At 34.9% G+C, this 10,464-nt stretch overlaps 2 protein-coding genes across 2 annotated transcripts in view; both read right to left on the bottom strand.

Moving 5' to 3' along the window:
- Nucleotides 1-1,801: 1,801 nt before the first annotated feature.
- Nucleotides 1,802-2,761, bottom strand: LOC119829133 (gut-specific cysteine proteinase-like). The gene is made up of 2 exons (XM_038351533.1): nt 2,536-2,761; nt 1,802-2,463 (listed from the first exon to the last, which is right to left on the bottom strand). Exons 1-2 carry the CDS (start codon nt 2,759-2,761, stop codon nt 1,802-1,804), a joined length of 888 nt encoding a protein of 295 aa, XP_038207461.1.
- Nucleotides 2,762-3,884: 1,123 nt separating this feature from the next.
- Nucleotides 3,885-10,464, bottom strand: part of LOC119829030 (src substrate cortactin) — an 11,539-nt gene continuing 4,959 nt past the window's right edge. The window contains exons 5-12 of the mRNA XM_038351387.1: nt 10,047-10,201; nt 9,416-9,581; nt 8,887-9,008; nt 8,269-8,442; nt 7,456-7,524; nt 7,092-7,373; nt 6,517-6,681; nt 3,885-5,778 (exon numbers count right to left, since the gene is read on the bottom strand). Coding sequence (XP_038207315.1) covers nt 5,695-5,778; nt 6,517-6,681; nt 7,092-7,373; nt 7,456-7,524; nt 8,269-8,442; nt 8,887-9,008; nt 9,416-9,581; nt 10,047-10,201 — 1,217 coding nt within the window. The 3' untranslated portion in view covers nt 3,885-5,694. The remainder of the gene's footprint in view (nt 5,779-6,516; nt 6,682-7,091; nt 7,374-7,455; nt 7,525-8,268; nt 8,443-8,886; nt 9,009-9,415; nt 9,582-10,046; nt 10,202-10,464) is intronic.

Genomic DNA, 10,464 nt, shown 5'->3' with positions numbered 1-10,464 from the left:
ACAAATAAATGTCATATTTAGCATCGTGCGGACATTTTTGCAATAGGTATTGGTATTTGAAAATTTCAAAAAAATACACAGGAATTTATTTCACTACACTCATTTTACTTATTTTTTATTCTTGAGTTGATACGGTAGATGTCTACCGTGTGGACATGTGCCTATATTTATTTATTTCCTAAATTATCATAAGATAAATACATCTCCCAAGAGTCCACAATTTCATTGAGAGTTTCAATAAATTTCTAATCACCGTCATCCTGTTTTACAGACATGTGAGAGATATTTTCACATGTTTTACGGAGTATTTTAACAAAACATGCTTTCTAATGGTAATTGGAACTGCCTATTGAGTTTAAAATGATATATATTAACCTACATGGATTGAAAACGAAAAGCCAGCCACTACATTAAAATAAAAAAATCAATCGCTGCTACCACAGATAATATAATGCTATACTGCTACGGTACGGCGAATGACGCGGGTTCGAATCCTGCCTCGTGATCGATTTCTTCTAATCTTTAAAAATATTCTCAATTTATAGTGTGTTTGACCCTGGGTCTTACACTGTTTTCGTTTTCAATTTCATGCGAAAGAGCGGGCGGAGAGATAGTCTGCTAGGTAACTATAATATGATAAAAGATACTAGGAAATAAAACCAAAAAAATATTGATAATCTTTAATAAACATATATATAAAAGACCAACAAGACCCATACATAACAAACAGGTAAATATTTAAGTAACATAGACTTTTTTAATTTTTAAATTATACACAAAAAGAATACATAATTGTCAATCTCATTTAATGCGAGTACAAATAAATTGAAGGCTAATTTTATGTTTTTGATTAAATTACTCATAGGTATTATATTATACATAATTTTCAGTTCATTGTATCTATATCAAAATTTGTATTGCGTCAGTCTGTATAAATTATTAAGTCTTTTCTACAAAAATAGGTTCAACTCCAGATTATAAAATGGAACCAAATGTCAACATTTTACTATCAAACACAAAAAGAATCACGCCTATCGGTTGGAAACCCAAGTAGTTATCTAGAAACTAAACCAAAAAAGTTGAATTGAGACCCTCCCTGAGTTTTGGCAACGTCGGTTAAAAAAGTAGATATAAAAATATTTGGCAAAACTATCATTATTTTTCCTGATTTAAAACAGGTTTTTTGTTATCATAAAAGCGTGAAAAATTGTTAATTAAATAAAAAGCAATTACAGAATGCTTGTAAGTAGGTAATAATTTTTCCAAAATAAAATTAAATATACTAGCTTAATAACTAATAATAATTGTGTAATACTTATATGTGAAGGAAATTGAGTAATTTCTTTCTTATGTTATTTTTAATTTGTGGATATGTTTTCTATAAACTTTTCTTATATTCGAAAAGACATAGTTTAAAATATTATGTAGTATGCTGGGATTGTATATATAATATGTATGAAAAAATTTTTTTGTTAATTTGTAAGCAATACAGCAATTTTTTTTTCATAACAGCAAATAATGGCCTTGACCATATTTATCAATTTATATAATATGATCACACACACGTTTTATTATAATATAACTATTACCCAGGAAACATGTAGCTTATGTGGAATCTTAAACTGTTTACAAAAATTTAAATTTTTATCTTGTTTGAGGTCCTAAATCAATAAACAGATGGACAAATGTTTAATTTATTGTATGAGTGCGAATAATGAAATGTTAAATAAAATCCACATAATTGCTTACTGATCATTTTATTTAAACATTAGACAGGAAATTTATAGATAAGACAAATATTTTAATGTCTGTGATATCTCGGGGTTACTCCTACCATGCGTTTCTCGAAATCAACGTAGGCTTGGCCGCGTTTTATCTTTACGATACCCCTGTCACCCCATTCGTTTCCCCAGCTGTTCACTGCCAGCCAGAAAGGTGTCCCATCTTCTTCACCATAACCAATTACCTTGACGCTGTGGTACCCAACAAACTTTCCATGTGTATGCTCATAGATTCCACTGCTGTAATCTTTGAAATCTTCATACACTTTGAAAATAGCAAGCAGTGGCCCGTAAATGAATATGTCCCGGCGGATCTCAGGGTCGTCTTCGGGCATTATGTATATGGATTGTCCGAAATGTTTATCTGCCAAATAGTACTGATCCATATCGTCACAATCTTGTACGCACGCCTCGTGATCTGGGAGCTTTTCTTTACAATCAGAAGTCACCAATCCACTCCTCAAATAAAATAATAATGCTTCTTCGGGTGAACCTCCAGTACAAAAGCTTTTGGACGAACATTTTTTACAACAAGTTAGATCAAATTCTGAGAACGAAACAATATATAATGGGATAATTTGGAAAAAATCATCTTGCATGTTTATGCATGTTCTATCTGAGGCAACCTCTACCGCGCTAATGGCCCAACTTGAGCTACAATTATCGGCTTTCCTTGAAAAACCTATTGCCAGACATGTAGAATGAAATTTTGCAGCATCATATACCTTTGGAACATACAAAATCGATGACTCACTTTCCATGCTTTTGATTTTTATCGGAATATCGACTGAGTGGAGCTCCACGCTGCTCATAATCTTTTCATCGATAAAATCATTATTTTTTATTTTCCACGTGAAGTTCCTTTTATTAAAATAAACGACAAACTCGTCGCGTGTTAACTTCTCGAACTTTTCTTGTACCTCTGGGTCCAGGCAATGGGCCCAAGCGATCAAGCTTAGGAAGACAATAGACGTGTACATGGTGAGACACTATAATTTTAATCGACCAAGCCAACCTATTTATACCGAATCCATTACTAATAAACTATATGTAAATGGAAACACTCACAAATTAATGGCATATTTAGCATCGTGTAGACATTTTCGTACTAAGTATTGGTATTTGAACATTTCAAAAATACATACAGGAATTTATTTTATGACACTCGCTTAACTTATATTTATTCTTGAGTTGACACGGTCGATATACCTATATTTATTAATTTACTGTTTTGTTATAAGTTACGTACCTAATCTATCATAAACAACGACTTTTTACGAAAAAACAACCAAGAAACCAAAAATTAATTGAGAACTACATATAAATCAGTAAAAATCGAGTGCCAGTACCTTAAATATTTTTCTAAAAAACTGATAGGGGGCGATAAGAGAAGAAAACCAGTAAACCTAAAATAAAACAATTTTTGTCCGTCTATGTGGTACGCTGTATCTTCAAAATTCAACGGACTTAAACGCGGTTATCACACGTGGATTACATGTAATTGAAGGTGCCTATCGAGTTTCAAATCTTATATATTAAACTATACACATTGAAGACGAGAAGCCACTTCATTACCCCAAACACTTCACAGGTATGATATTCATAATTTAAGTTAGAAAAATAATTTAGGCACACGCTTTCATAACTTTAGTTTTATTTCATTCAAATGCTTTATAAATAGCAAGTTATCAAATAGAAAAAAATAATCGATCGATGCTACGGTATGGAGACGCGGGTTCGAATCCCGCCTCGTGATCGATTTTTGCTAATCTAAAAATATGCTCAAGTTATAGTGCGCTAAGTTTTTGACCCTGGGTCATACATTGTTTTCGTTTCATATTTAATGTGAAAAGACTCAGACTGTATATTTTTTCCTTTTTACTCTTCGGGCAGAGAGATAATCTGCTTAGAAACTATAATAAATTAACTGATAAAAGAGCATCTACAGAGTTTCTTGCCGGCTGTCTATAGAAAGTGCATTTCGAACCGGTGATAAACGTTAAAGCTATGTAAAAAGGCGATTCAAAGGTGCTTCTATAAGAAGTCTAATTGATAAAGAAATATTTGAGTTTGATAGCTACAAAGAAATAAAACCAACAAAAATATTGATAATCTTTAATAAACATATATAAAAGACGAACAAGACCCATACATAACATACAGGCATACAAATCGTATGAAAATCATTTCACACATTATAATAATAGATTATATTTAGGCATTAGATTATTGTTCGTTAATTCCGTTTGAGGTCACACGTTGTTCAAGACTTCAGTGCATCTAAAATATCTAGTATACTGCTTAGAAATACTTGTTTTCTTTACTTCTCCTTCTGAAATTCTATATGAATTCAATTTGGCAATTTTCTTTTTTTAGTATTGTAAAAGAAAATATAAGTCAATAGTCAGCTGACTCTCACACACACATACAGAATTATGGAAACAACGCGAGTGCAAGACGAAGCTGTCACACACACACAAGAATATAAAAGTTGGTCTGCTGTAAGAAAAAAATAAATTGAGAGAGTCTATTATTATTAATTAATAATAGAAAATGAATACATAATTGTCAATTTCATTTTATGCGAGTACATAAAGGCTACTTTTATGTCTTTCACTCAATTAGTCATATATGTATTTGTATTTACATTATCTATGTTTTAGTTCATTGTATACTATACTATATTTTATATTGCATCAGTCTGTATAAATTATTTATTATTTTCTACAACGAGCGACACCCACACTGGGGCAAAAGGTTCAACTTCAGATTATAAAAAAAAAGTCGAATTGAAAACCTATCGCGTTTTTTGGAACACCAGTTAAAAAAGCATAAAAGTATTTGAAAAAACTATAATTTTTTTTTTTCTATAATAAGAATACTAATGTACTAAAATGCTTATACAAATACTGATTCAAAATACATTTTCTTGGAAACATTAAGTCATGACAAGTATAAAAAAAGAATTAAAAAGCAATTACAGACTTCTTTCAGGTTATGTATACAATTTTTCCAAAATAAAATAAAATAAGCTTTATAACTAATAATAATTGTATAATACTTTAATGTCAAGGAAATTGAGTTATTGATTTCTTATATTATTTTTTATTTATGGATATGTTTTCTATATATTTTCCTTATATTCGAAAAGACATAGTTTCAAATATTATATATTTGTATGAATAAGACATGGGATGAATTTTCCTAGGTGTGTTTCTCTATCGAATATAAAATTTTAAGACATTGGATATGATTTTAAAAGAACAACTACAGTTTCCTGCCGACTCTTCTCTGTAAAAACTGCTCTCCGAACTAGTGGTAATATTTTTCTATATTATGTCGATTTAGTATAGTTTTGTCTAGTTGAATAAATAATTTTTGAATTATTGTTTTTGTTTTTGTTAATTCTGAGTTTATAATGTTTTAGTTTGTGTTTAATATATTAATGCAAATTTTGTATCAAAGTGGATTTTTGTACAGCAAATGATTTTAACACTGTTTTTATTTGAGCGTCTTTCAAATTTTTGTATGAAAACGTATTTAGACGTTTTGTAACGTTATATATGATTATTCTGAATTTATAGTTTAAAAATCATTATATTATATATATTTATACTAACACAATAAATTGTAAACGTGCCAAAGCCATCGTTTTTACAAAAAAATTGTAAATTTTAACATGAAGTGATACTTCAAAAAAGAAACGATTTAAAAAATTACAGAATTCTCGAAAACGCCATCTCCATTGTCTTACATCAAATACTCTACGGTTTCACATTCCAAATATTTCTTCACATCCATCCGCATTCGAAACAACTAGTCAATGAAATGAAAATTACACATAATTACCAACAATTCCTATAATATTTGTTAAAGTTTCACTTAATAATACAAAATATATATTGGAATGATTCTATTTATCTTGCAACTGCACGTAGTTCGCGGGGAACAGTCCGTATTGGCCCTTACACAGACCTTGCCACCAGCCTTCGTCGATCTAGAAACACAAATTATAATTAACCAGCTGTTCGCCCCGGATTCGCTCGTGGTACATATATACAGTCTGTCACGCAGTGAAGTTGCAGCTTTATTATGTTGAAAGTATTTTTGAAATCGGTCCTGCGCTTATATACATATGTATTCATCAAACAAATGCTTTTTAAAACTTTGAATCCAAATTGATTACATTTAATTGTACTGAAATTTATTAATTCCAAACCAATAAATCGACCAACAATCAATCTACTTAATATATCGGTGAGGAGACCACCAGAAGCGAATAGAGCGGTCATATCATCATTTTATTCCAATTTCTTAATTTGGAACAAAAACCAAAATAAATAATAAAACTGATAATAAATTTTACAAATGCATGCGCATGCGCAACTTGTTGACAGCCTATTAACTTAATCTCCAATACACCTAATCGGGAACGCGTTCACCAAGCAGTTCACCACATTTTTTTTTATTTAAGACAAACACGGATTTACATTAAAATGAACATGACCGATAAAATTCAGAAATGCATGCGCATGCGCACCCCGTCGATAGCCTATTAAGTTTTTCTACAATACACCCATCGGTAAGGTGATAACCAATCATTTAAACAGTTCACCAGTTCACCAGATCACCAGATCACCAGTTCACCAGATCACCAGTTCACCAGATCACCATTTCACCAGCTCACCAGATCATCAGTCACACCAGCTCACCAGATCACCAGTCCACCACTCACCATCACAATGTTGGTGATGAGGTCGTCGGGGTCGAAGGAGATCTCGTCGGGCGCGGCCGCCTGGTAGTCGTAGAGCGCGCGCGCCACGTAGCCGTCCTCCTCCTCCGCCTCGTTGTCCCCCTCCCACCCCACCGGCGACACCACGATCGTGGGCTGCCGCTGCACCTGCCGGGGAGGGGGGGGATTAGTAACCCTCGGCGGGAGATCGACTTCTCTTTCCAAAAGGGTGTAACCCTCGGTGGGTTATTAAGTTCTCATTCCAATAGGGGGCGATTAGTAACCGTTGATGGGTGACCGAGCAAGACCCCTTTCCAAAATCTGGAGCAGGGGAGGTTAGTAACCCTTGGTGGATTGGAAGGCGGTTGATTTTCAACTCGATTTCGATTAAAGGGGGAGGTTATCAATTCGATTGTTTCCTTCTAATTTTCGAATGGGCGAAATGATTCTGATGATTCTTATTTAAATTTGAAAGAACTTTTTAAATCAATCTAATGGTTTTTGTGTGAAATCGTTCCAAACATAGAAAAAATTAAAAATACTAAAGTTTCCTCTTTATAATATTAGTGTAGATTCACCTCTTCCTTTTCCGGTTCCCTGTTATCCCCAGTCAACGTCACATCCGGCAAGCTGGTCGGTTTCACTTCCTCCGCGCCACTCGACGCTACCACATCAACTTGTTCACACGTCGTTGCTTGCGTTTGCTGCTCTTGGACTATCTGTGGCTCTTGCGCTATCTTCTGTTGCTCTGGTGCTATCTTTTGTGGCAGCTTCTGTGGCACGGGGGCTGTTTGCTGCGCCGGCGCCGGTTCTTCATTTTCGGGATTCCTTTCCTTCTCCTTGGCTAGGCGTTCTTTTTCCTGCAAAATGAGTAAGGGGTTTATACTTTGTATACAACGGAAAATAACCAGTGGTATGACAAAAGCTGGTCTAACATGTTACCTTCTCACTTAAACTCTTATCGGTTTGTTGCCTTTCCTGTCGTATCCTTTGCACTGACTGCAAAGCTTCCTGAAAAGATATATAATTACATATATATTTCATTTTGTTCGCTTAAGGGACCAGCATTAGCTAAAAGCCTATTTTATAATCCCTTAAAGTATATGATCGTATGCAGTTAAAAACAGAACAATGTACGATATACTGCAGGATATAATATGCTTTTCGGATCGTGTGTTGATATTATCGGATAGATGTGACGATAGGTCAAAATAAAAATCAACAGTGCGTAATTTTAGCCTTAGTTGTCCCTTATGTAGAACTTTTTGAAGTGAAACTTCTCTAGAATCATTGTGTTTTCAAACCTGATGCAACGGAAAAAACGACAGGTAAGAGACACAAATACAAAAATGTGTAGAATGAAACCGGCAAAGAATGAGACAGAAATATACATACTATTTTATATATATTCATCTCATTCTTTTGTCGATTTACTGAAGTTTCACTTCTATCGTGTGTGAATCGCAACCACACCTTTTTTTTATCTCGAAAAAAGAAAAGACATATCTAACTAGCCTAAACCTGTGCCTTTGCTCGCGGGCTATCCAGCTAAAATGTAGCCTATGTTAAGTCAGACTACAGAATATCATACAGTTCCTTACATATGCTTTTTGCGTGAAAGAGTAACAAACATCCATACATTCATATTATTTTGATAATATTAGTAGGATAATCAAATATATTAACATAAATTTTTTTTATTTCATAAATGCTTCTTTTATAAAGAAAAAATATTTAAAATTTCATCCACCTCACCTGTTCCTTCTCCTTGGCCATATTTTCGAACTTGTCCCGTATAGAGGAGGGCTTAGCGGCACCAATGTCCGGCTTCTGCTTAGTGTAGTTGGTGCCGACCTTCTGCACTTCGTCGAAAGTGTGCGCACACTTGTCCACTCTGTCCGTTTCCACGCCGAATTTACCGCCGAAACCCTGGAAATATTATAAGGAAAAACAATAATTTAGTGCTCAAAATTATTACATAAACAAAAAAGCACAAAATACACAAGTATTCTGTTTTTTTTTATTTTATTTAATACACATTATTTTATTTAATATACCTAGTAGAAATTTATGTATCGCCAATAAAATTGACGTTAGCGTTATCTTTCAGAACAAATAGTATGGTATAGTTATTGTTTTATGCATTTTGCATTACACATATTATTTTATGCATTTTAGGCATTTGTCCACTATGTCAGCAAGTCAGTAACTCAATCTCTTATTATCTTATACATAATAAGCTGACTGCCTTGTCTATACTTCTCTTAGGTATATATTATCACTAAGCTTCTTTGGCCTTTTTTAGTATGTAAGCTTTTACCTATTTGTTTATGTAAATCAGTCGGTCAGTCATTCAGTAAGTCAGTAACTCACTCTCTTATGGTCCAGCTGGCTGGCGTGCCGCTGAGTCTCCTCGCGATGTTCCCAGCCAACAGCGGCCGCGTCTTGTCTGTCTGTTTGCACGCCGAACTTACCGCCGAAACCGACGCTATAGTCTGCGTAGGAATAAAAATAAATAATTACATGTTTTTTTCTTGCCCGCACTTTCTGCGTGTGAGCGAATGTAATTGGTTATCTACATTGTTCTACTTTGTTCAAATTGATTACGTTTTTCTCTAAAATAATTTGCGATTTCATAATAGTGCCAAGAGTAAATTTTTAATTTTGTGAAACGAAGAAAACAAAGATGCACAATTATCGCATTTATCTACTAGTCCAATGACATAAAGAGTTCACTATGTAATAAACAATATTAATTGACATAAAAATCATCAAGTGCCACTCTCAAATGATTCACCGACTACCGAACTAATTGAAAATTGTGAGAAATGTTGAGAACTGTTGAGAACTGTTGAGAACTGTATCTGTCGTCGCTGTAGGACAGACGGAGGCACAAACGGACCGGTCTGCGAGCGGTGCTTGGTGGGCAGGTCGCGGTGCTCCCAGCCGAGCGCGGCGGCGTCCTGCCGGTCGGCCTGCACGCCGAACTTGCCGCCGAAGCCCACCGCGTAGTCGCGCTGCGAGCCGTGCCGCGCCGCCGCCTCGCGGTGCTCCCACCCCACCGCGCTCTGTTGTGGTCAACGAGCCGAGTTTAGTTCGTTCGTATGTGGCATTATTGGCACATATACTGCCATTGTAAATAACGTGCAAATTCTGTATACAAAACAACAGATTATGAATATATGGCTTTCTTTATAGAGCCTAACAGATCTTTTGCAACAACAGAACAAACAAAAATGTCAGTTCAGCTAGCTGTTACTACTTCCTCACGCGAAGTTTGCCTGGCTGGGGGATCGCTGTAGGCTTTCAAATCAAATGGTGTGCATAAAGCGGTTTTATGATTGCGATTTGTACCAGAGTTATGTGTGCCCTTCAATGTCCCTTTTGATATGTTGTATGGTACAAAGAATTTAAATAAAAAAAAATAAAAAAAATCTCTGACCCACATTTCACCAATATTGAGCATATTCAGCTTCAAACTCCACAGACATCTACAAAATAACTACCTACAGAAATAAAATAACCTCGATTACCTTATCGACTCTATCAGTCTGCACGCCGAACTTGCCGCCAAAGCCCTTGGCGTAGTCGGCCTGCGAGGCGTGTTTCTCGACCACGCCCACGTAGTCATGGCCCACGGCGCTAGCGTCCATGCGGTCACTTTGCACCCCAAATTTACCACCAAACCCTGAAAAAAATACCTTCTCATTCAATAATTTTAAACAGAATAAAAAAGAAATTGATTTCTTTTTTTTAATTCCGATACATAATTATTTAGGACTTGTTTATTACTTTTTGTATGTGGGAGTCGAGCGCGCTTCGACACAAATTGGGCCAGCTCGCACCGGGGAAGTACCACACCCCCACAGAAAACTGGCGTGAAATAATAGATAATTTTCCTAACCCTTCCCAGTCCTTTCCTTTATCCCTTTCGTCAATCTTTTTTTAATC

Source organism: Zerene cesonia, chromosome 9, assembly GCF_012273895.1.
Source record: "Zerene cesonia ecotype Mississippi chromosome 9, Zerene_cesonia_1.1, whole genome shotgun sequence".
NCBI lineage: Eukaryota > Metazoa > Arthropoda > Insecta > Lepidoptera > Pieridae > Zerene > Zerene cesonia.
The sequence above is the reverse complement of the archived record's forward strand: the minus strand, read 5'-3'. Positions and strand labels throughout refer to the sequence as shown.